The 25,190-nt window shown below is 39.3% G+C and overlaps 2 protein-coding genes across 3 annotated transcripts; both read right to left on the minus strand.

Annotated features, from left to right (window-relative positions):
• Positions 1-10,336: 10,336 nt before the first annotated feature.
• Positions 10,337-13,542, minus strand: LOC137723518 (ankyrin repeat-containing protein At5g02620-like). Of its 2 annotated transcripts, XM_068462718.1 has the most exons (4): positions 13,436-13,542; positions 12,594-13,091; positions 11,933-12,342; positions 10,337-11,719 (listed from the first exon to the last, which is right to left on the minus strand). In XM_068462718.1, the coding sequence occupies exons 2-4, from the start codon at positions 12,940-12,942 to the stop codon at positions 10,808-10,810; spliced, it is 1,671 nt and encodes a 556-aa protein (XP_068318819.1). In that variant the 5' UTR covers positions 12,943-13,091; positions 13,436-13,542; the 3' UTR covers positions 10,337-10,807. The 2 variants fall into 2 exon arrangements, with proteins under 2 accessions (XP_068318819.1, XP_068318822.1); XM_068462721.1 differs by lacking the exon at positions 13,436-13,542 and having other exon boundaries at positions 12,594-13,205.
• Positions 13,543-16,746: 3,204 nt separating this feature from the next.
• On the minus strand, positions 16,747-19,843 carry LOC137722018 (ankyrin repeat-containing protein ITN1-like). Its single transcript, XM_068461025.1, has 4 exons — positions 19,810-19,843; positions 18,913-19,494; positions 18,106-18,515; positions 16,747-17,894 (listed from the first exon to the last, which is right to left on the minus strand). The coding sequence occupies exons 1-4, from the start codon at positions 19,841-19,843 to the stop codon at positions 17,067-17,069; spliced, it is 1,854 nt and encodes a 617-aa protein (XP_068317126.1). The 3' UTR covers positions 16,747-17,066.
• Between the last annotated feature and the right edge of the window lie 5,347 nt (positions 19,844-25,190).

Consider the following 25,190-nt stretch of genomic DNA (forward strand, 5'->3'; position numbering starts at 1 on the left):
GGATGACCCAGGAAAAAGGTGCCTCTGGAGATAAGACGCAAGCCTTTGACGGTCACTGTGAATTCGACCCTCAGATTCTTGCAGCTCATCAAGCTTCCTCTTCATCCCCGACGAATAGTTATTTGCAAGCACATGCAAACTTCTATTCTCGTACTTAAGCTGCTGGATCTCTTGCTTAAGTCTTTCCACCTCTGCCATCAACGATTCCACCTGACGGGAGCGGGCAAGCAGGCGTAGGCCCATGTTGGACACAGAGCTCGCACACTGAACACTAAGTGCGAGGGACTCTTGAACGGCCAACTCATCGGACCGTCCTGACAGCAGCCTACTATCTTTTGGAGTGAGGAGGTTTTTAGCTACTATTGTAGCTGTTGTGGCATCCTGCATCACAGAGTCTTCACCTGAAAGAGGACCGTTAGAAGATAAAAAAGAAGGGCGCCATACATTACCTTGACGGGGCGCAACCGGATCGCTGCTGAGACTCAAATCTAAGCTAAGGTTCGATGAGTTTGCCATTTTTTTCAAAAGTGTTCAAAGAGAAGGGGTGGATGGAGTTAAAAATTTCACAAAGGGCCGGAGTCGAGTTTCAGGAATGGGAAATCTTCAGAGTGTGTATATTGGCGGTGATCGATAGCTCTATAAAATGCCAAGGCGACGCGTCCACCGATTCAAAGAGCCGGAATTTCCGGCGTAATTTAGGCGACGCGTTCTCGGCTTTTCAGAAGACGCGTTCAACTTTGGCAAAAGATTTCTGACAAAGCTGAAAACACGTGGAGGCCATCATCGCAACTACACATCTTTAGCCGACAAGCGCAAAGTTCGGCGACGCTTTCTCTGCTTTTCAGAAAACGCGTGCAGCTTTGTCAAAAGGAGCCGCATCTGCACTACCACGTGTCGTTCAGAAAGCGAAGGGGCGTCGTTCAGAAATCGAAGGGGCGCCTGCTCAGAAATCGAAGAGGCGTATTCAAAGATCGAAGAGGCGCCACTATTTCAAAAAGCCGGAATTGCGGGATCAAAACGTTTGTCGACAAGGGTAAAAAGTACCACCACTTGATATTATCTCTATATATGTCGACCTTCGTCTTTTATGGCAGGGCAAACCTGAAGAAAATGCCCAACTCTCCCTCACCTCTGAGGGCGCACTCCCAGCAAGGCCTTTCAAAATACTCAATTCTTTCTTCTTCCCCAAAGATGATACCAGATGCCTGGAGTACATATGACCCAGGAGGAAACGGCGGATTGAAGCATGTGCTGATTCATCCACCGCTTCTTCAAAGCAAAGGTATCTCATATCATCAAGGTCAAAAGCAAAAGTATCTCATATCATGCTCTTTCCCTGTCTTTTTCTTTGTCCTTGTTCTTACTCGCATGGCAAAGTAAAAGAAGCAATCAGTCGGCACTTGGAGTCAATCTTCCGATCTGGAGCCAACTGCCTGGAATCTATTCCTGATTGCTTACCTAGCGTTGCTCTCGAGTAGTCATCTTCAACGGTTGATACACTTCCGGAGAAGGGACCACTTCTGCAAAGGGGAGCGAGTAAGGCAAGTGAAAATGATACATTGAAGCATGTGGAGACAAACATAGGCTGAGTTATCCTCCAACCCTTTTCAATACGAATTGGAAAGATTGAACAAAGAAACAGACCAAAAGGGTAAGCTCAGACCTTCGGGGGAGACCAAAAGAACCATCCTGCTGCCCAGTTCAAGAAGTAGCACAAAGGAAAATCAACAATGGGCAGAAACCAGTTCAAGAGTAAGCCTGTGGAATCATCAAGATCAAGCCTCAATGCAATCAACAAAGAGAAGAGGGAATTTACACTCCATAACCAGATTTGCGTCCCTAAACTCTTCTCTTTGTTAATTACATTCTGCCATGTTTAGTATGTTTAGTTGTTGTTTGTGTGATTACTTATGTTTTGTGTGAATCTATGCTTAAAACATTGAGGACAATGTTTGATTTAAATGTGGGGGGGTAACTAATGTTGTTAATGCAAATTCGTGGGATTTTATCACCCATAACTTCAAATGTTGTTCCTTGCTGTTTTAAGGTGTTTTTAAGTTGTTTTAGAGTGTTTTAGTATGTTTTGTTTTTATAACTCCGAAAAGCACATAAAAATTTGAAAAATTGTTTTGAAAAGCCTAAAAAGAGTGTTTTGAGTCGTTTTTGTGAGTTTGTGTCTTAGGGTACCTTCCAACACAATGATAAGGATTTGGTTTGTAATTGCATGACTGTTAAAAAGAGTTATAAACATAGAGAAAAGTTTGATTTACTCTTGGTTTATGCTTAGTTATGGTTATAATGTATGACTTCACATGCAATCATAAAAGAAAAATTCGTTTTTGTAACATGCTTGAAGGAAGGAACTCAAACAAACGCTACAACCCTGTGAGACTCGAGCCATTACCTTCTTTGGAGAGTTATTTTCTGTGATTCTTTGTTTTCTAAAGTTGTTGAATGATCTCATTATTCCTTGCTTGGTTGCTACTTAGAATGCAATTGTATCATGATAGAACTAAATGCTAGAACTTATATCCGTTTCATTCAAAGCATGATATTGAGTTGCATAACATATATCAAGATGAAGTTGTGTAGTTGCCACCATAGCCAAATAGCCTTACTTCCCATATTTCGTATATATTGTAAGTCTTAACACCGTTGAGCCTCGTTTAACCTATTTTCTTTGCTAACCATATCACCCCTTACCTAGCCTAGATTAGGACCATCCGTACCCTTGTTCTTAAAAGATAGTGAGCATGACTTAAATGAATTCCTTTTGAGTACATTTTGCAAGAAAATGAGTGTGGGGGAGTAAAAGTTTGTTCTTAAGTTTGTATGTTTTGAGAGTCAAAAGAAAAGAAGAAAAAAAAAATTTGTGAAAAACATATGAAAAAGAAAAAAGAGAAAAGAAAGAAAGAAAAAAAAAAAAAAAAAAAAAAAAAAAGAGAGCTTGTTCCCCCTTGTTGTTCAAAAGTTGAGTTTTCATTCAAAAGTGAATTCTACGTTAATTCAAATGCTTTGCTCGCTATTTCTTTAAGAACCTTTGTTTTCCATATACCTTCTTTGTTAGCCAAACACCTTTAGCCCCGTTACACCCCTTTGACTTCTATCTTGATCGTTATGTGTTCAATAATGTGGAGTTTGAAATTGATATGAGCTTATGGAATCACTGGTTCTCATTCTAAGTAGTAGCATTCCATTCATGAGATCATATTCATGTCATTATCGTAAATCCAGAAAATGCTTTCCTTGTTATAACATATGTGAGTGTTCGTCTACATGTTTACATCAATCTTCTCACATATAACTAGTGTAGGGTGTGTAGTCAGAAAATCTGTGTGAAAAACGAGTGCATATCTTGTAAGGATTTGAGCAATTTCTCTAAGGCATGTTACTACATTCAAAACATGGTTTTAAATGCTTAATTGTGAACTAGTATATGGTGACTATGATTAAGAATGTACTTAAGTGTGAAGATGACTAAAATCTGTGGGAATGATGATTTTTAACGTGTCATGTGCATTGGAAATCCCTAAGACGGTTGTTGGAAGGTTTAGGTTGTGTTTTACTTGTTTTGTTTCGTTTGGTTTTGTTTTGTTTTTCTTTCTGTTTTGCTCGAGGACTAGCAAAAGATAAGTGTGGGGGTATTTGATAGGAGCATATTCATGCGACTTAAATGGCTTGTTCTCGTGCATTTACGTTATGTTTCTCTAGTTATTTTAGTCCTTTATGCTTCTTTTGTGTGTTTTCAGGTTCTAAGGGCAAGGTATGCAAAAGGATGCCTTTTGGAGCCTTTTGGAGCAAATTAGAGATTGGAATGGATATCATATGCTTGGAGCCAAGAGGATGGACGAAATTAAAGACTTGAAGTAGGAAAGTTAAATCCTAAAAGACCTCATGTTTAAGCATCATTGAAGACTCCTACGCATTTTAGAACACAAAAACAACATTCCTTGCAACCTTAGGACATTGTCGTGTGTTTCCTTGTGTCTCCCTTCCTTGCCATGCAAGGAAGGGCTTTGTTCCCTATTTTAAACACTTAAAGCATTCATTTATCATATCATTCACTTATTATAAGCATTCACTTATCATATCATTCACTTATCAAACCATTCACTTATCACTTCCATTCACTTATCACTTATCACTTCCATTCACTTATCACTCACCACATATCATTCATTTATCACTTAACATATCATTCATTTATCACTTAACATATTATACACTTATCATAATCATTCACTTATTCTTTCATCATTCAACCACCAATTCAACACATGCATTTCAAACCTTTCAACACCCTTTAATCATCTCCCTTTAAGTTATGATTTTATTTCCTAACCCTACATGCATTATTTATTAGCATCTTCACATGCATTCACACACACTTCACACAAACAAACAACTCAAAACCGTGAGCTCCCATTCCCTTATGCCATTTTCAGATTTCCACCCACTAACCTAGTCATCAACACATGCATTCCCTTCACATTCACCCACATGCACTCCCACTCTTTAATCATATGCACTCCCATCATAATTCCACCACCAATTCAGCCACAAAACATTATCATTGCACCACATTCAACCACTCCACATCCCTCACCAAGAAACCATTCAACACACACATGCATCCTGAAATTCTTTGCCATGCAATCACATGCATTTCCCTTGACATTTTCAGCCATCACACTTCATCATTACACCACCATTCACTCTTTAACCCACACACACTTCACACAAACAACATTCACATGCATTCACATGCATTTCCAACACAAAACACACTCAAAACCGTGGCCACCTTTGCATTTCAGGATTCCCATTTGCATTTTCAGATTTCCAGCTTTCCCTTTTATTTTCCAGCTTTCATTCTTCATCATTGCAGCCATTCCACATGCAATTCTCCATCATTCCTCCACACAAACACCTTAAACAAATAGCCATATACATCTCCACTCCTCCTATAAATACCCTTGCATTCCCATCATTCAAAACATCTCATTCACAACACAACACACCACAAACACTTCCATTCCTTCTCTTTGCCGTGAGTCCCCTTAGAATCCAAAACCATCTTTCCATTTCCACCACTTCCCAACCCTCCAAACCACTCCTCTACCATTTCCATAATCCCCCAAACCTCACCTTAGACCTTGTGCTACAACAACGAGGAAGATAAGAGGGCCTAAACGTTCATACAATTCAAGTTTGAGTTGTTGGAATGTTTACGTGTTTCTTTGATTTCAAAGTTTAAATTCAATTCTCTTTGTTTTGTACGTATGAGGAATGGAAGAGAAGAGTGCCTAAACGTTCATACAATTCAAGTTTGAGTTGTTGGAATGTTTAGGTGTTTCTTTAATTTCAAAGTTATGAGGAAATAAACCCCCCCTTTAGCTAGGGGGTGATTCGAAATAAATGTTTATACTTGCATTTTGATTTGATTACCTTTCGTTGGAATTTCATAAGTTTTGAATTCAATTTGTTTAACCGTTTGATTGATAACTTATTTATGAATGTTTATTAAGAATGCGCGCTTAATTTTCATGCATAAATATGACGCTAGAATATAAGTGAATTTCACCTAATCGTTATGAACTTATATTCACAAGTAGTGGAGGTTGCTTATAAACAATCGCGTTAAACGAATTCTTGGCATAAGTTTCATGCGTATTCCATAGTAACGAATGCCTCGTCAACACTTATAGTTTTCATAATGCTTAATGATCTTTGATTGTATCTTTATTGTGCTTTTCACGTAAAGGACTTTTGGAGAATGTGGTGAATTGCGTTGCGCTAACCCATCCAATTCATTAACTTAAGGAGAACTTGACGGTTAATTTAAGCGGACCTAATTAACCCGGGGCGTTGAGTTTCATAATTTATCGAAAGACCAACTGAGAATCAATCTTGTATGCAAGTGTAACATGTATGGAGATGAACCCCTTAGCTAGCATTCATCCATAAATTTCATATTTACATTCTGTCTAGTTTATTAACTTGTTTCGTTATTTCAATTTTCGTAAAAACCTCAATCCCCCTTTTGCTTTAATGTTCATTTTAGTTAGAATTCAATTTAGTTTGTGTTTTTAAAGCATTTTGAGTTTTTGGTTTGTCTTAGTGTTTTAAACTTTAATTTTGCATTCTTTGAGTCTAGTTTAGTGTTTTAAACTTTATTTTACGTTTTTGAGTCAGTTTCCAAGAGATTTGCAAGCCCTCCTAATCCCCGGTCTAGAACGATCCCTCACTTATCCATTCTACTACAATTGTCAAACGAGGGTTTAATTTGAGTGTCAAGTAAATCACGCATCAATATACAATTACACAAGGACTCCAACCATATTCCTTATTTGTCTAACACTCCCCCTCAAGTTGGAGAGTGGATGTCAAGAACTCCTAACTTGCGTAACATACCCGAAAACTTTTCTTTCCCAAGAGGTTTGGTAAACAAGTCTGCCAACTGTTGTGCCGTACCCACATGCTTGGTCTCTATTGTGCCATCTACAATCTTATCTCGTATAAAGTGACAATCCATCTCAATGTGACGAGTTCGTTCATGAAAAACAGGATTGGCAGCTATATGTAACGCTGCTTGATTATCACAAAATAAAATGGAAGGACCATCCAAAGGAATGTTCAAATCCTTCAACAAAAAACGAAGCCAAACTATCTCGCAACAAGCACCTGCCATGGCCCTATATTCCGCCTCTGCTGAAGAGAGCGAAACGGTTTTCTGTCGTTTCGTCCGCCAAGAAATCAAAGAACCGCCCAAGAATACACAATACCCAGTAGTCGAACGGCGAGTGATAGGGCAACCTGCCCAATCAGAATCACAAAACGCAGTTAACTTGGTCTGGTTGTCAGAACGAAATAATAAACCTTGACCTGGAGTAGCCTTCAAATAACGAACAATACGAAGCGCAGCATCCATATGAGATATCCTTGGCTCGTGCATAAAACGGCTTAGAACATGCACAGAATAGGTGATATCCGGCCAAGTGATAGTGAGATATATTAACCGACCTACTAATCGTCGATACTTTTCAGGATCCTTGAGAAGTTCTCCTTTATCAGATAATTTTGTGTCATCCATAGGAAAAGCAATGGGTCGTGCTCCCAAAAAACCATAGTCCTTGAGAATCTCTAATGCATACTTGCGTTGAGAAATATAAATCCCTTGTTTGGAACGGGAAACCTCAATACCCAAAAAATATTTTAAATCACCAAGGTCTTTTATCCGAAAATGATCACGGAGAAAAGACTTCAGAGAATTAATGGCACTAGCATCATTGCCTGTAATCACAATATCATCCACATAAATGAGCAAAGCTGTGAAAGAAATACCAGACTTTTTAGTGAACAATGAATAGTCAGCTTTGGATTGTTGAAAACCAGCAGAAATGATGGCACTAGTGAATTTGGCAAACCATTGGCGAGAAGCCTGCTTAAGACCATAAAGTGACTTGTGAAGGCGACACACAAGATTCTCCCCCTGTCGCCGAAGACCAGGAGGAGGAGACATATAGATTTCTTCATGTAAGTCACCATGTAAGAAAGCATTATTAACATCAAGTTGATGAAGAGACCAAGACTGACTAGCAGCAAGAGCAAGAAGACAACGCACCGTAATCATCTTAGCAGTAGGAGAAAAAGTGTCATGATAATCAATACCTTCAGCCTGAGTGAAGCCTTTAGCAACCAAACGAGCTTTGTAGCGGTCAATAGAGCCGTCGGAATTGTGCTTGAGTTTGTACACCCACTTACAACCAATGGGAATTTTGCCAGGGGGCAAGGAAGTTAAAGTCCAAGTACCATTAGCATGTAAAGCTTGAAGCTCCTCAGTCATAGCACGTTGCCAATTGGGGTCAGTGGCAGCCTCGGCAAAGGAGGAAGGCTCCACAGTCCGACTAACAGAGTTAATGTAAGAAAAATGCCTGGGAGAGTAACGGTGATAAGAGAGAAAATTACAAAGTGGATATCGCGTACCTTGTGTAGAACCGGGTTGCGAAGTCGAAGATGGGTGGGATGGCAGAATCACCTGCGAGCAAACGTAGTCTTTTAAATAGGATGGAGGTTTATGGGCACGGGAAGAGGTGCGGGGAAGGGGAGGATTGGTAGGTAGTGGGGGGGGTAGGGATGTCCGTGGGTAAAAGGGTGAAAGGTAAGGAAGTAGCGCGGGGGGGGGGGGGGTAAGGAGGGGATGCCGAGAGGGTAGGGGCATGGGGAGGAACGGGTAATGGGGCAGCAAGGGAATCTGTGGGAGGCGTGGAAGGGAAGGAAGGTGGAGGAGGGTGAGGCGTCGGGGTAGGAAGGGGTGGGTTATATGTAAAGTCCAGAGGGGGTGGGATGGGTAGGGTAGGCGAAGAGGATGGGATAGGAGGGTGAGAAACGGCATAAGGGAAAGTACTTTCGTGAAAGATGACGTCTCGACTAGTGAAAATGCGGTGATTGTCGAGATCGTAAAGGGTATAGGCCTTTTGTCCATGAGGATAACCGAGAAAAATGCAACGATGAGCCCGAGGGGAAAATTTGGTGGTGGGAGTGACAGAGGTGGCATATGCCAGACAACCAAAGACGCGGAAGTGGTCATAAGATGGGGTTTTTGAAAAGAGAACCTCAAATGGGGATTTATGATGGAGAAGACGGGTAGGGAGACGATTGATGAGATAAGTAGCGGTAAGAACACATTCCCCCCAAAACTTGATAGGAAGATGGGATTGAAAACGAAGGGCGCGAGCGGTTTCAAGAAGATGACGATGTTTTCTTTCAACAACGCCATTTTGTTGGGGGGTATAAACACAAGAAGTTTGTAAAAGCACCCCATGATCAGAGAAAAAACTACGAAGAGATAAAAATTCACCACCATTGTCAGTACGAATGCATTGGATGGTAGTGCGGAATTGGGTAGTGACATAAGCAAAAAAATCCTTAATTAATTGTTGAGTGTCGGATTTATGTTTCATGAGGAAGACCCACGTAAAGCGAGAAAAATCATCCACAATGGTTAAGAAATAATTAGCACCAGAAAGAGAAGATTGACGATTCGGGCCCCAAATATCACAATGAATTAAAGCAAAAGGGAAAGTTGATGAAATTAAACTCAAAAGAAAAGGTTGACGAGTTTGTTTTGCCAACGGACAAACATCACAAATATGACTAGAATCAAAAGTGCAATTAAGAGAGCTAGATGCTAAAGCTTGCAAACGAGTGGAGGAGGGGTGACCAAGACGCCTATGCCAGAGGGAGGAGGGGATGGTAATGATGTTGCAGAGAGGTTGACGGGTGGGGAGAGAAGAGGTAAGGGCCACAAGGTAATACAGATCGCCACGTCGCTTACCCACACCAATCATCGCCTTCGAAACCAAGTCCTGCAAAACACACCAAGAAGGAAAGAAGGTTATGGAACACGATAATCCATCTGTAAGTTTACCAACCGATAAAAGGTCCACTCGGAAATTAGGGACACATAAAACATCCTTCAAAGTAACTGAGGAATTTAAAGGAAGAGTGCCGGTAAAAGTAATGGGAGCGGAAGCACCACCAGGCAAAGAAACAGGCGGCAAATGTGAAGGAGAATGATTAACCAAACATGAAGCGGAAGAAGTAATATGATCCGTAGCACCACTGTCAAGAATCCATTGACCATGACGAGAGGTGACAGGTAACAAACCTTGGGCAAAATCAGTAGTGAGCACGGCATTGGCCTGAGGAGGGGTGGTGGTGTCACGTAGAACAGCTAGAACACGGGAGTGCTGCTCGGCAGAGAGATCAGGCATGGCAAGCTGCAAGTCATGCAAAGTGGGCTGGGTCCCGTGCACTTGGTGGGTCGCTGGAGTAGAAGAGGAGGCGGGGGCCTGGGTGCCTTGCACGTGATGGGCCTGGGTGAAATTATGGGGCCGGGAAGCAGAAAACCGTGGCTGCCGGGGAGGACTGGAAGGTGCATGGCTGCGGGAAGAACTGGAAGCAGTGGCACGGCGCGGTGGTCGCCACGGTTGGCCATGGAGGGGATGGCCAACAGGATAGCCATGAAGTTTATGGCATGTGTCTCGGGTATGATAATCAAAATTGCAGTAGGTGCAGTGGAGGGGAGGATGAGCAGAGGAGGGACAGGACGGGCCACGAACAGCCATGGGAACGGCAGAGAAAGCTGCCGAAAAAAAAAAAAATTAGGGCTAGGGTTATAAACCTGCTCTGTATACCATGTAGAAAAAGGTATGTAGGCTAAAAATTATATTTGTTATTGATACATGAATGTGGAAAAATGGAAGAGAATGCTTATGGAAGAGAATGCAAATGGAAGAGAATGCTTATTTTTCATTATCTTTCTCTACAAGATTACAAGGATATATATACATGATACAAATGTGTAGGTAGGACAAGGTAGGACGGCTGTAGAGGACAAGGTAGCCGTCCTAGTGTGTAGGTAGGACAAGGTAGGACGGCTGTAGGACGGCTTGACGGCTTGACGGCTGTAGGACGGCTAGTGTGTAGGTAGGACAAGGTAGGACGGCTGTAGGACGGCTTATTCTTCCAATAATAATATTATATACAATTACACAAGGACTCCAACCATATTCCTTATTTGTCTAACAAATGAGACACCACATTACATGTTCTTGGTACATCCAATTGAAAAACTACATGACAGAACTCAAAAAAGTTATCACCCCATCTCAATTGGAAAACGACTAATGAATTCTGCCATTGTATGTTTGAAAATACTTTAGATTATGTTACATCGATATATATATAAGGCCCCAAAAATCATATTAGGAGCCAGGCAGTTTATATGTAAGATATCTTCATCTCAAATTGCATAAAATTTCTTACTCTTAAACTCGGTGTTCAGAAGCTCCGAATCCGATATCTCTGAGAAAGAGCAAGAGTGTGAGTTTGAGTTTGAGTGTGAGCGTGAGTGGATGCTCAGCGATGATCTCCGAATGTGACAACGATATTTAGATGCTTCAACGCGCTGCACAACCATCCAATAACACATTGTTCCTAGTGTCATTCCCATGATCACTGTCCCTATAGCTGTCACTCCAACAGCCAGCCATTTTTCTTCTTTTCCAACAATTACATATGATAGTGCAAGAAATGCAACTGAAACCATCACACAAGCCATCCACATTAGCTTGTTTATGACTGCCATTAGCCTCTCTTTTGCCTCCCTCTCTACGACAACAATAGAAGTTTGAACCACCACAACAGCCAATGATATGAAGAGAGCAAATGAGTCAAAGATGAAGAAGACTATGAACTTGGTTTTGGGGGCAATGTTTGCTTCTCCGGGAGAGAATCCATCAGGAAGAGGTTTTTTAGGGTCAGGGTATTGGCCCGGGACACTGAAGATTGCAGCAAAGGCAACAGTGGCAGTGAGTACAGCGACAACTGTGGTTGAGTTTATTGCGTTGTTAAGCCCTTCCGAATGCATTTTGCCGAGCCGCTTTACCATTTCATGCACTTTCTTTCTTGTTTGTCTCGTTTGCTTAAGCTGATCATGCACCTCATGTTTTATTTCACTTACAGTTTGTTTGAGTTCTCGATTTGGGTTCAAAGTCGGCAGCTTCATGGATTTGGCACTTTGAATCCCATGCTCTGCTAGAATGGTGGCAATCTTTGAGTGCCCAGATTTCTCAGCAGTGTCAAAAACAGATTCTCCAGATCTGTTAATGATGGTTTTTGCCACTCCCTTATAACTTAACAGCGTTCGAACAATCTGTAAAAGTCCAATCTCAGGGGCTTAAATATATGATTGATTCAAATAACCATTTTAATACCACGTTCCAAAGCCTAATTGAATAACATATTCATGATAATTCAACTTTAAGTGATGATCGAAAACTCAGTAACACGCATTGATCCATTTGATCTCTTAAAGAAGTTCGATTTTCATTTTCATATTATAAATCAAATTAACAACTTTCATTACCTGAGCTCGACCCTTCCCGGTTGCCACGTGCAAGGCAGTGTTTCCCTTGTTATCTACCTCGTTTATCGATGAAGGATTTGCCTTCGCTAGCTCATCCACCAATTCGACATTCTGTCCCTTGACTGCCATATGGAGAGCTGTCTGGCCCTTCCTATCTTTTCTTATTGCAGTTCCGGTATCTTTGCTCAAGAGGGCCTGGACCACCTCCAAATGCCCCTTCCTTGCTGCAGAATGCAAGGCAGTTTTCCCATTGCTTCTTGCTATGGACATCAAGCTGCAACCAGTCTCCAAAAGAAAACTTACTACTTCAGTGTGTCCCTGTGCTGCAGCAATGTGCAATGCCGTGGTGTTTGCGCGATCAACGGTCATTGAAAGTTCTGGAATCGCCTCCATGAGGATCTTCAGTACCTCTGAAACATTAAAAGAACAATTTAAGATGATCCGCTTGATAAGTTATATGTTATCGATTTCAATCATGGTTTACAAAACCTTCCTAGTCTCCTACAAAATTCACAAATCAAATGAGGTACGAACTGTATACGCAAGAAGCCAGATTTTCTTTTGTGATTACAGCATGCAGTCTAAGCTTATGCATAGCAATTCTCAAGGAACAATTACAGATTAGGGTTAACAAAAATTCGAAACATCGATAGAGACTAACCTAAGTGCCCTTGCTTGGAAGCAACGTGAAATGCATCACAGCCGTTCCCAGCTTTGATACTAGCTGCACCAACATCATAGTACTTCATCATTTCCTTAACCAAACCAACATATCCACAACCAGCCGCCAGATACAAGGCGGTTTCACCCGCATAATTCTGTTTCGACAACAGTTCGTTCAACTCCTCCTCCCCACAATTAGACATGATTTCTACAACCAGTCCTAAATCTCCTGCTCTAGCTGCCAAATGCAAGGGACCGTTGTCGCGCTTTCCTGTCAACTGCTTAGTCATCTTCTTCCCAGCAAAGCTTTGCTGCCTCACTGGAGCTTCCCTTGTATTCAATTCCATTTCTGTATGTCTAACATTTGAAGCTTTTTTTCTCTTTTCACCATGGAAGACAAGGCAACCTAGAAGATTAAATCTCCATGAGTTTGCACGTGGGAAATCTGTAAATTTGGTTCCTTGATAACCACAACACACACCCAGACATCTTCCTCCTGCACCCAGAATAATTCAAATAAATTAAACCCCAATTCTCAAACACTCTCTCTCTCTCTCTCTCTCTCTCTCTCTCTAACTTTCTATACACATTTCTTTGCATGATCCAAACGTCATTACAAGAGGGCAAAAAACGAGAACGAAAGTTAAAATGAAGCAAAGTTGAAACTGTATCTGCAGTGGGAAATCAAATATATATACTGCCTAATTACATATCTATCTAGCCATCCAATAAAAGTTAAAAACTACAGTTAGGCACTAAGTATATACCAAAAAGCTCACTCATTTAATACTAAATTAATTTTAACAAATTGAACTTTATGAAACAAAAGCATGGACTTACTAGTTTTGTGCAGTTGGGGGGTTGTTAGAACTCAGAGCAGAACTTCTTACTACTTTGAAGGACCCAGAAAGTATGAAAGTTTCAAGTGCGAATAGTGAGAGCCCAACAATTGGAGGGTTGAGCGAGTGGAGCTCCAGTTAAATCCAACTCTTTATAAAAAGGTAACGTTGACAGATTCACTTGAGGAAGAAATTCTTTTTGTGATCGGAATACAGGGGTGCGGGTGCGGTACATTAAATATTATAATACAAGTGATTGAAATTTTTTTTTTTAAGTATTCAACTACTTGTATTATAATACCTGATGTATCGGACTGTATTCTCAACATTCTGAAAATCTCTTTGCCAAGGGATGGAAGAAGAAGAAGAAGAAGAAAGAGAGGGGGTTTTGTGTGCAGCCAAAGGAGAAGCCGGCTTCATTGCAAAGCAGGTGGCCTTCATTTTTACCCTCCCATTTCCACTTAGAATTTTACTGGTTTTGGAAAGTGACCAATCGTGTTTTTGGTATCAAGGTATGGAAATTTGACCATCCATGACCTCGAAGTCTATGGCTAGAGTAACTCTGATGCGCAACGTTACATAATTTTTTTCTTTTCTAATTGTGAGTTAGTGAAGAAGTCGAGGTTTTATTATAAAATCAATTGCATTATAAGGTAGTTTTACATTTTCAATGCAAAGACTCAAACTTTAACCTATATTCTTATATTTGGGTCTCAAAAGATGTGGATTTATGTATTTTCGTTTTATTCTCCAATGCAAAGATTCGACTTTTAAAACTCAAAATGAGTTTTAAGATTTGAGTTTTTACATTGGAGGAGAAAACATTAGACTCAAAACTTTGTATTTGAGTTTTAAACAGTTTATGTGCAATGAAGATGGTTGGACTCAAAACTCAAATCTCATTTTTGTTGGTTGAATAACATTTTTTCCTAGTTGGCATGGGCTCCACCTTAGACTCAAATCTCATATTGAAATTCAAATTTGAGTCTCAGTTAAATATGAGTTTTAAGTCTTATGTGCATTTGAGATATTTTGCCTTATATTTAAATTCAAGTAGAAGATTTGAGTAATTGCTTGAGAAACGCTCTTATAAGCCCATGCAAAGCCAGCATAGATATTTTTGGCTTTTGGGATTTTAGCTTTTCTGGGAAGACGTTGAAACCAAAACCAACTTCCGAAATTTTAGCCTTTATCCTTTAAACCTCTTTTTTTTTTTTTTGGTACTAGCTAATACCTATACCACACAAAGAAAGTCATGCTTTGCTTTTGAGATGAAGTGATATGAAACCCTCACATCCTTTTGATCCATCAGGCTTCCCCATCAAAACAAACTTGCTCCATTAGTCTCTGCTTAATGGTGTTTTTGATAGCTGTTCAATTTGCTTCTACGTAACAGAAACCATTTTCTTTCTCAACGTTTTGTGGATATGGATTAGGGTTTTCCGAGTTACATAAATGCTTTATGGAGAAGTATATGTTCTGTTGAGTTTCTTGTGGAAACGATGTTAATTTCCTGATAAAATTTGAGACAATGCCATGTGAATCGCTAGAAACATGTAAAATGTAGAAGTGCTTTGCAGTATGTATTTTTGCTTATAAGCATTTTCGCTTGCAACGCTTTTGTTTACAAGCACAAAAAAAAAATTGTTGAAGCTTCAAAACTAAAGTGCTTTGCGAAAAAAAGCGCACAAAATTCTACTTTTTCTTTGTAAGTTCTTCTAGTTGAATCATTATGAAGCACTACATCCTAATGCATGCTAATGTATTCATGTCTTTCATGAAAAGCATTTGGAAGCACTTCCCGAGAAGCACTTCATAAGTTCTTCTAAAAATGTAGTGCTTCGATAATCTAAAATCACTTTTAACTTTTTCAATCAAACATCTCCTAAAAAAGTTGTGCTTTCATAATCCAAAATCACTTTTAACTTTTTCTGTCAAATGTTACTAAGAGCGGGCTTTTGATCTTCCCAAAAGGAAAATCTTAGACAAAAGGAACAGTTGCAGTGAACAGAGTGTGCAACCGAGTAGCTTCACTGTCTTTCAGAGGCCACAGTCACGCGGATTCAAGACTTTCTGCACCGCGTGATGCACCTGGTTCCTCTGATGGCTGATGAAAGACCGTACTTGGCCACTCAGAAAAGCAAAAGCCTGCAATAATTCAACCAAAAACAAAAGCAAAAGCACTTCTTGTTATCCCAACCAATCACAATCTTAATTAGCGGACAACTAAATATACGTAACATAATGGATTATCTGTTCCATGAATTGGATTGCTTGACATCGACATCAGAATATCTGCATTGTTTTTTCGTTCACTGAGATACATCCCAACCTAAACATGTGTTTAATCAAATGGGGTCATCTCTAAGCGCAGTCCTAACGCGCATTGACGATGATAGAGACGTCAATTAGAGGAAGAAAGCATGCCTTGGCCCTTGGCTACCAGCTTCGGCTAACGAACAAGTCAAGGATGTCAAAGTCTTCCATCATCCGCCAGATTCATTACACTGAAGCAAACGTTTTTTTTTTATTTTTTATCCTGGTAACTCAGAAAGATGGAAGGGAGCAACAAACTTTAGAAAATGTACAAGCTTTTCAATAGGGTCGAGCTTGGGAGAAAGTAAAAATAGAATCGTACGTGAACTCTATGTAAAGAACATGATCCTACAAAGCCATTAGATCTTTGGTGTGTTCAACCAATCAACTCACAAATTTCCAAATGTCGAAAACTTGTTATTTTTGACTAATCTCACTACAATATGGTTGCATATCGATCAAATTGTGCAAATAACATACCCTTTGTTTCTATTTGATATTGAATCATCCAAAGGGTCAGTAGTTTCATGAGTTCTATCAAAATTGACCAGAAAATATGAAGAGAGATGAAGGAAAATGGTACCTTCTGCAGAAACGTTGTCAAAATCTCGAATCCTCTAATTGGAGCACTGCTTCTCTCATCTGCATGGACAATAACTTGAACAGTCACGGCATTCGTAAGCAATCCCTCATCAGTAGTAGAAGGAAAGTCCCCAATACAATATAGCAACTTTTCAATTTAGAGTGGAAAAAACATGTGATGAGGGAAAAGTAGAAACGGAAACCTGTACCCCACAGGCATCCACAGCAAACTCTGTTTATACATAAGTTCAAGCAACATCGACCTAATACGTTCTTTTCTCAACCATCTGATTGTATGCACATGTAATGCTTCAGGTTTTATTCATATATCAGATACATTGACACTTATCAGTGTCGAGTAAAGTGTCGTTCAAAATTTTGAACAACTAATCAGTGACTACCTATTGCTAGAATTCGAATAGCAACTCACCACTGACAAAAACCTATACAAGTTACAAATGGACTGGTACCATGTATATGCCATATCATATACAGATGATATATCTCACTTGCTGCCTTTGAAGATTCAAGGACATCAACAGCTTTGCTGAAAAATTTCTTAATCCTTGAGACACCCAGAAAATCACTTTCAAACGAGTCCATTCACAGATGCTATTACAAGGTCCCTGAATTTTGTATCTATAGCTTAGAACCTATTCGGAATCAGCTAATCCTGTGTTGATTTTCTTCTCCATGTGGCATAGAACCAGAGGCTAGTTCCAGCCAGACTATGATCACAGGGCATAAACACGGTTCACTTCTGAATCGGACTCTGAGTGATGCATGGAATAGTTGGTTCCAATCCTCGACATCTTCTCTCTCTTCCTCACTCTATGAATCCTTTTGGTCTTCACCACGTAATATGTCATGGTACCAATAACTCCCCCCATTATAAGTCCCCCTATAACTGTGACAAGGATTGCAGCCCACACATTATGCCGCCCAACCACTATATATGATGAAGAAATAAATGCTACTGTAGTGCAGACAGAGGCCAGCCACATCAACTTATTGATCACTTCCACAACCCTCCTCTCGGCCTTTGTCTCCCCCCTGACGAGGGTGATTTGTACCAAAACAACAGCCAATGATGCGAACAGTGAAACAGCATTGAAAAGGATGAAAATTTTAAATGACACTTGGATTGACATAACAGCTGCCCCGGAGTCAAGATCACCACCAGGAAGTGTAAATAGAGCTGCAAAAGCTACTGTTGCAAAGAGTGAAGCAACCACTGTGACTGAGTTAGTGGCATTATTGATTCCTTCCCTTTGTAGCTTCCGGAGCTCCGTGGCAATTCCAGTAACACTCTGGTTGGTTTTGCGGGCTTGCTCAAGCTGATTATGGACATTTTTTTTAATCTCTGTCACGGTGTTTCTAAGCTCATCCCGTGGCTGGTTAAGTTCATTTGCTCGGACAGCGCCATATTGTGTCAAGGTTTCCTTAATTGTTGTGATTTCTTCAGAGTATGGAAGTCCTTCGGCTATATCAAGGGGTGTTTTCTGGTCTCTTGTTAGAACATTCACATTTGTGTCATGAACAAGCAATAGCACATTGACTATCTGCAAGCGTAATGAGAAGTTAAATTTCTAAAGATGTAAACCAAGCTCAAAATCAGTTAATAGTTAATTGCAGATCAATCAAAAAAACTTTCAGCAAAACAAGGAACTCGTATTAAGATAAAATGAATAAAGTCAATATTAACTATCCAATCATAGAACAAGATTATATTGACATGTCAAAACTTGAAGATCCAACAATGGAAATACATACATCTACTCGCTTTTTCCTGGTGGCCACATGCAATGCTGAATTGCCGAACTTGTCTGGAAGCATGACAATAGCTGGATCCGCATCGACAATCAACCTCACAACTTCACTGCTAACACCTTTTACTGCCATATGCAAAGCAGTTTGTCCTTTCTTATCAGTTCTTCTTGCTAGTTGTGGATCCCTTCCAAGCAAAGTTTTCACAATTTCTACATGCCCCTGCCGTGCAGCAAGATGCAATGCATTCTTCCCATTGGATTTTGCCACTTCCAGCAAACTTGAATCTTTGGATAGTAAGTCTTTAACTACTGCTGTATGCCCTCTTGTAGCTGCAGACACAAGAGGGGTAGCATTTGCGTGCCCAACTGTTTTGCTAAGCCCAGGGTCATGGTCTAAGAGCACCTGGACAATGGCTGCATAAAGCTGGTTAGTAGTTATTGAACTGAGGTGATACGATATTGAAACTCGATTATCACCAATAACAGAGCAGAAAAAACTCACAGTGCCTGAACTAAAAGTTTAAAACAAAACAGAACACAAACTTCTCAAAAAGAACTATACCTGTTAAGGACATAACACAACACTATTCCAACTCTGGACTCAAAAATTCGACAAGGGAATTAAAAACAACTGATCTTTCGTTCACCAATACTATAACATGTGGATTAATAACACCATGTGATAGTAATGACCGTCATACTAAAAACTTCTCCATTTCAACATCCCATAAACACATAGATATCATACAACTGAAATAAGAACAAGAACGAAATTCAAATTCGGGCTCGAATTATCTAACTTTATGGCTACCTTGGTGCCCTTGATTTGCAGCAATATGCAATGCATCAAACGCAATTTGATTCTTCAACAAAATGCCCTCCTCCGTCATGTAAGGCAAAAGCTCCTCCACCATAGCAAGATGCCCCTGCTCCGCCGCTATGAAAAGCGCCGTCTCTCCCAACTCATTCACCTCATTCACAATGGCAGACCTAATCTCCGCCACCTCTTCATCAAACTCGGATCCCACCATCTGAGCGTCAATCTCCGCTAGAAACTGCTGCAGCGCTGCCAAATCCCCGCGGCGCGCAGCCAGGTGAAGCTCCGTGTCATTGTTGCGCCCGGTCACCTGCTTCACATACTTCTTCCTCCCCAACTGATCAAGGCGCTTCCCGGAATTCGACACGACCAGAGACTTGCCGGAATTTGAAACCAGCAATGCCTTGCCGGAATTTGAAACCAGCAATGCCTTGCCGGAATTTGAAACCAGTAGGGCCTTGCTGGAATTGGAAACCACCAGGGCCGGCCTCGACGGGTGCGGCGACGACGGCGGCTCCGACAGAGCTCCTGGGGTCGAGGGCTGCGCCAGCCCCTTCTCCAGGTCCCTTTCACCTCCTTACAAATCAAATAAACCACAATTCAATATGTATTCATTTAATTAATTTTTAAAATAATTGAAAAAAACAAAAACCAACTCATTGGATCATATACTCTGTGGTTATATAATCGTAATTGAGAAATTAATACCAAAAAAAAAATTAACAAAATTAAAGTCTTCTTTTTTCTGTGTTTCCCGCAAAATTGATCAAATGAGAAAGCAAAATGATGTATCAGGGAAAATTCAATTCCTAATTGCATTTTCTTTCATTTTCCTGCAGATTCTCGGCAGTCAAACACACAGTAATGCAAAGAGAGACGGAGAGGGAGTACCTGAATCATGCCCCGGTTCCAAACGGATTCTCATTGTGAAAATCGAGCCTTTACCTGTTCATTTCTATATTATATAAAAATATATAATAAAAAAATGCGACCAATTGATCGTGGGGAACGAAGAATGTGTTCGATTAGGATTTTGAAGTCGAGGAAGAAGGCAGAGCTGATGGGGGCGGGGCGGGAGGAGGTGGCGGCGGGCGGCGGGTGGCGGGTGGCGGGTGGCGGGTGGCGGGTGGCCAAGAACAGGGGAGCTTTGGGTTTTTTGTCTTTTTATTTTCAAAATTAAAAAATGGAGGTTGATATTAAAAAAATTAAAAAATAAATGAAATAAATGAGGTCGTTAATTTGTTGCCAGCAGTGCTGTAACAATTTTGACACCACGAGGTAACCGGATCGAACACCAACCTCGTACCAAACTAGGTTACTTGTGTAACAAGAAAAAGAATCATTGTAACCCGCTTTCAGTTAATTTTCAACTGATAACTCTTGGGGAAAAAAGACACATAATTTGGGTAATGTCAAACCTTATAAGTCCATACAATCTTTTGTTCGGCTTAATTTTAGTTATGATACTTGTATTCTTCGCAATATCTTACTTTTATATCTATGATTTATATTCTTTCACTTTATCATTGGTATTCTTTCTTCATGTCACATTTTATTCATATGTTCTATATCGTCTCACGTTAAAACATGTATTCTTCCTCAATGTCTTATTTCACCATATTTCGTCAAATAAGTTATAAGAGAGACATGAGTTGTGTTGATGTGACATGGACAATTTAAAATTTTCAATTAAGTTGGTTGTGTGGCATGTGACATGGTATGTTAGTAGAACCCAAGGATAATAACATGGATTAAACTCAAACTAGGGTTTGATTTCCCATATCAAGAGAAAAATATAAGAAAGAAGGTTGAATATAAGAAATGAAGGTTGAAATATAAGAAGTGAAGGTTGAATTTCACTTTACGAATCAATTTCAATGTTCTTTTACAGAGATTCTTAAGGAGAATCTACCTCTATCGCTCTCGTCTTCTGTATTTTCTTTAGTATGGAGAAATCAAACCCTGGTTTGAGTTTAACTCGCATTCTTTCACCAATGGGTCTTACTAACATAGTTGAAAAAACTAAATTGTCCATGCCACGTTAGCACAATTAATGGCTCTTTTTAATTATTTGATGAAATATGGTAAAAGTGGGATATTGAGGAAGAATGCATGTGTTAAAGTGAGACAATACAGAGTGTAGGGGCTAAAGTGTGACACGAAGAAAGAGTGCAGGTGGTAAATTGAGTCAATATAGAGTGTGGGGGCTAAAGTAAGATTTGGTGAAGAGTACATGTGTTATGGCTAAAATAAGCCCTTTGTTATTATACCTTATGTAATGTCGATCCTAATGGAATTGAAAGCCCTAATAGTTTAAGATTGATAAATATGTTTGCAACGTTTTGTTTTTATAGGGGACCATACTTATTTCAGGGGTGATTATGCTTGGTATATCTGCGATGGGTGATCACTACCTGCGCGATTAGACTATGCCTATGGTTCCGCTTAGTATATCTGCAATGGGGGACCATACGCATGCTAGGGGTGATCATGCTTAGTAAATCCTTGATGGGTGATCGCTACCTAGAGCTATAGGAGACGGCCCTGCTTGGTATATCCGCGATGAAGGGGCTTACCAATTTTAGGGGTGATCATACTTGGTATACCCGCAATGGGTGCCTACACCATTAGACTAGGCCTATGGTTATTGATGAGTCAATTTCACATTATATATTTTAGCCTATTCTTAGTATATTTTAGTTAATATTTTGGAAGAATTTTGATACTTTGAATTGTATTTTCAATATAGGACTTTCGATTTCTTCTGGAGCAAAACATGGTCAAATGGACGAATTTTGAAGTAATTCCAGGAGGACGATTGCGAGTCATTTAGCTTGATCGTATCAAAATATTAGATTTTTCTACTAAGCGGTTATTTTCTAGCAATAAAATAAAGGAGTGATGCGCGGTGCTGGAATAGTGACGTTTTGGGCTTGACTTGCATTTTTGGAGCCTAAGAGGAACTCGGATGGGTTCGTGGCCTTTTGGAGATGTGTTCAGAACGTCTTGATCTTCTAAACAAGTTGTTATGGGCCAGATTTTGAGGATATTTGAGGTTAAAACGTGGTTGGACAGTTTCTGTGCAGTTTCTACTAGTTTAATTAGGACTTTATTTTCTAAGATATTTTGCTATTATTTAGTTTCCTAGTTGGAATAAAGGACCTATGTCTTAGGGTTTGTGCGATGGCTTAGCAAATATATTGCTTTGCAGTTCTTAGTCTTTTCTACGCTTTCTTTTAGGCAACTTTGGAGACAAAGAGAATTGCTAGGATTTTTCGAGATTTTCTACTTTAAGGTGTTTTCAATCCTTTTCTTAATAATATTTTCTATGATTTCAATTATGAATATATGTAACTAATTCCTTTGGCTAGGGTGAAGCCTTGAGCCTTAGCATGAATATGTAATTTTTATTTAATTGCTTATGATTGATTGCATGCATACTTCGAATTATTGATCACCGTGATTAAAACTATATAATTGTCTTAATGTCTGATCACTATTAGGATCTTTAGAAAAGTAATTTAATGCAGTTTTGGTTGGAAGGTTCCCTGAAATTGACACTGGCTTCTTGTGATTAATAATTGTAATTTCACTTAAGATGAACACCACATCTTAAGGGTTGCATGGCTTTTCAAAGACTTTTCATAAAACATAATGAGTCTTTCATGTTCAGATTTGATCCGAACATCCGAACGGGTTGCATGTTAGATATATGTTCTATGTTGGAGGTTTCAAGTAGAATATGAATTAGGAAAGCCTAACCTTCAAAGTGGCATGTGTAGATAAGTAATTGGTAAAAATGCATAGGATTGCTAGGTGATGGTGGAACCCTAATGCTTTTATAAATTGGTATTTAAAACTCTATTCTTTTATCCTATTTGTTTTTAATTAAAATTCGTTTTTAATATTACTCAAGTCTAAAATCTCTTTCTCAATTTTTAACTCTAAGTATTTAATTAGGAATTGTTTCTATATAAATTATCCAAATAGTCTTTGAGGAGAACGAGCATCTATACTACAACTTCCTTGTATTCTTACAAGTATTTCATGTGTTTTTATCCCTACTTTTGTAGATGGTAAAAATCCTATCAGTTATGTTTAGCAATGCGCGATGGCGACGACTTCCTAGTTGGATTTCGTTTAATGGGTCAAGAATTTCATTTCATATTCGTTTCCGTTTAATTAGTTGGAAACCAAGGTTCTTATGCATAGAAGTTACTCAGGTTTATAATTGTTGTTGTAACTTAGGGTTATAATGTTGGATGTTCGGATTTCAATATTGAAATACGTTAGACCTTATTGTGGTTGGTTCCATTAATCTTAGTAAAGTGATATTTGATATGAATGGATGATTAACATAGTTAATATGGTGCTTCTTTGATTCTTTGGATCAATCATTCTCTTGTGTTTGTTGACTTCTTGTTGGGAAATAGTGTTATGTATGTGATGGATGAAATAGAATTCTTGGTTATTATATATGATTTAATTAGGTAGTATGAATCTAGCGAATTATGCTTGTGAGTTCCATGGAGTGATTCTGGAACTTTATGTTATCTTCCTGCTAAGGGATGCCATGAAAAATATCGGGGTTGATAATGGTGAACTACGAATGGCTTGATCCTTGCTTAGAGTACATAGCAGTCTAACTTTATGTTATTTTCTTGCTAAGGGATGCCATGAAAATTGTCGAGGTTGATAATAGTGAACTACGAATAACTTGATCCTTACTTATAGTACATAGGCAGTCTAACGCAATGTTAGATGCATCCATGATATAAAAGGAAAGTTGTTGCACTGTTAAAGTATTGGTTTGTGTTTTGGTCATGTCTCGGAGGAAAGGCATAAAAGATAAACATGTAGGTGATGACGTTACGTGTTGATCTTGTATGTTCCTCGGTATAGAGGCATAACAATTCACCGTAGTAATATCAAATAAAAAAATAAATACATATTTGCATAGCAAAATTAACATAATAAAATATTGGGTATGCATGAACAATACATATTCAAGCAATATATGTAGTATACAAAACATAAATAAATTTACGGTTCAGGCATCATGATAAATGTTTTCATGTTGTCAGGACTTATAAAATATCAATTTCATGTTCTAGAAGAATGTGGATTAGATGGAAGCGATGAAAGCCTTTGAATGTTAGTTGTAGAAGATCATTCTCCAAAATCCTTTAGAGTGTATTTGTTTACCCTCATTAACTTACACTAAACTGGACTAGACTAGTTATTAAAATAGTCCCATGTTTGTTGCGTCGAAGAAATCAGTTTAATGGAACTAAAGAGGACTTGCCTCAACTAAAACCTTCGCTAGAAGGTCTTAGCGGGAGCTCCCGAAAAGCACCGGACTAGCTAAGACCGTGCTTTGCTTCAACTTGGGATTTGTCTGCTTCGCTTCGACCTCGACTCATCTACTTCACTTCGACCTCGATTCGTCTGCTTTGCATGATTGCCAACGGACTGCATCACCGTCGTTGAAACCCAAATCTCCAAAAGACAGGATCTTTGTAAACCCAGTGGTTGGTGAGGAAGGAATATGGAGGCCGAGAACACCAACTGAGACGGTGGGACGCCGGCGATGAAAACAAGATCATTAGCTACACTCAGATGAAGAGGTTGCCTTGAGAGAGAGAGATGGGAGAGATTTGTGAAATTGGCTTTGATTTGATCTGCGTTTGGAATTGGAGATCTGCAATTGTGACTTTCGGAAAGAGAAAGAGAATTCTAGAATACCTTTTGGTTTGATCTGATCTGCAATTATTGGAATTGGGAGTTGGTTTGGATAATATCTCAAATTGTGGAATTGTTTCCGAGAAAGAAGAAGAGCTATAAGAAAAAATAAAAAAGAGAGAATGAATAATAAAATATTAATATATACAAATTAAATAATATAATATTAGAATTTGTTAATTATTTTGTTTCTTAGTCCGATATTGTACCAAACACTTTATTACGTTAGTCCAGCTTAGTCTAGTCTAAGCCAGTCCAGCTTAGTCCCTAAAGTTAATCCAATCTAAGATAGTCTGATGCAACAAACGCACCCTTAGTTCCTTATAGCAGCAACAAGAGCATGGTCTATTTTCCTGAGGGTAAAGAGAAGGAGAGGGTCGACGAGAGAGAGAGAGAGAGTGGAGAAGGGCTTGAGGAATTTGTCATATTCCTCATTCTTTGTGTTTTTATTCATATTAATAAGAAGAGAGATACTTACTTTTTAAGTAATATAACTAGTACAAAGAAAGATCTTTTAGACTGCAGAGAAT

This window comes from Pyrus communis, chromosome 17 (genome assembly GCF_963583255.1).
Source record: "Pyrus communis chromosome 17, drPyrComm1.1, whole genome shotgun sequence".
In the NCBI taxonomy this organism is placed as follows: Eukaryota; Viridiplantae; Streptophyta; class Magnoliopsida; order Rosales; family Rosaceae; genus Pyrus; species Pyrus communis.

What these genes read in the sequence shown, in the direction of transcription:
- LOC137723518 (XM_068462718.1), bottom strand. Translation starts at nt 12,942, where the DNA reads ATGGAATTGAATACAAGGGAAGCTCCAGTGAGGCAGCAAAGCTTTGCT. An exon ending in TTCCAAGCAAGGGCACTTAG is followed by an intron (nt 12,343 to 12,593) that starts GTTAGTCTCTAT and finishes TTAATGTTTCAG; the next exon opens with AGGTACTGAAGATCCTCATG. An exon ending in CCGGGAAGGGTCGAGCTCAG is followed by an intron (nt 11,720 to 11,932) that starts GTAATGAAAGTT and finishes GGACTTTTACAG; the next exon opens with ATTGTTCGAACGCTGTTAAG.
- LOC137722018 (XM_068461025.1), bottom strand. Translation starts at nt 19,843, where the DNA reads ATGAGAATCCGTTTGGAACCGGGGCATGATTCAG. An exon ending in GGAACCGGGGCATGATTCAG is followed by an intron (nt 19,495 to 19,809) that starts GTACTCCCTCTC and finishes TTGATTTGTAAG; the next exon opens with GAGGTGAAAGGGACCTGGAG. An exon ending in CCAGGAAAAAGCGAGTAGAT is followed by an intron (nt 17,895 to 18,105) that starts GTATGTATTTCC and finishes TTACGCTTGCAG; the next exon opens with ATAGTCAATGTGCTATTGCT.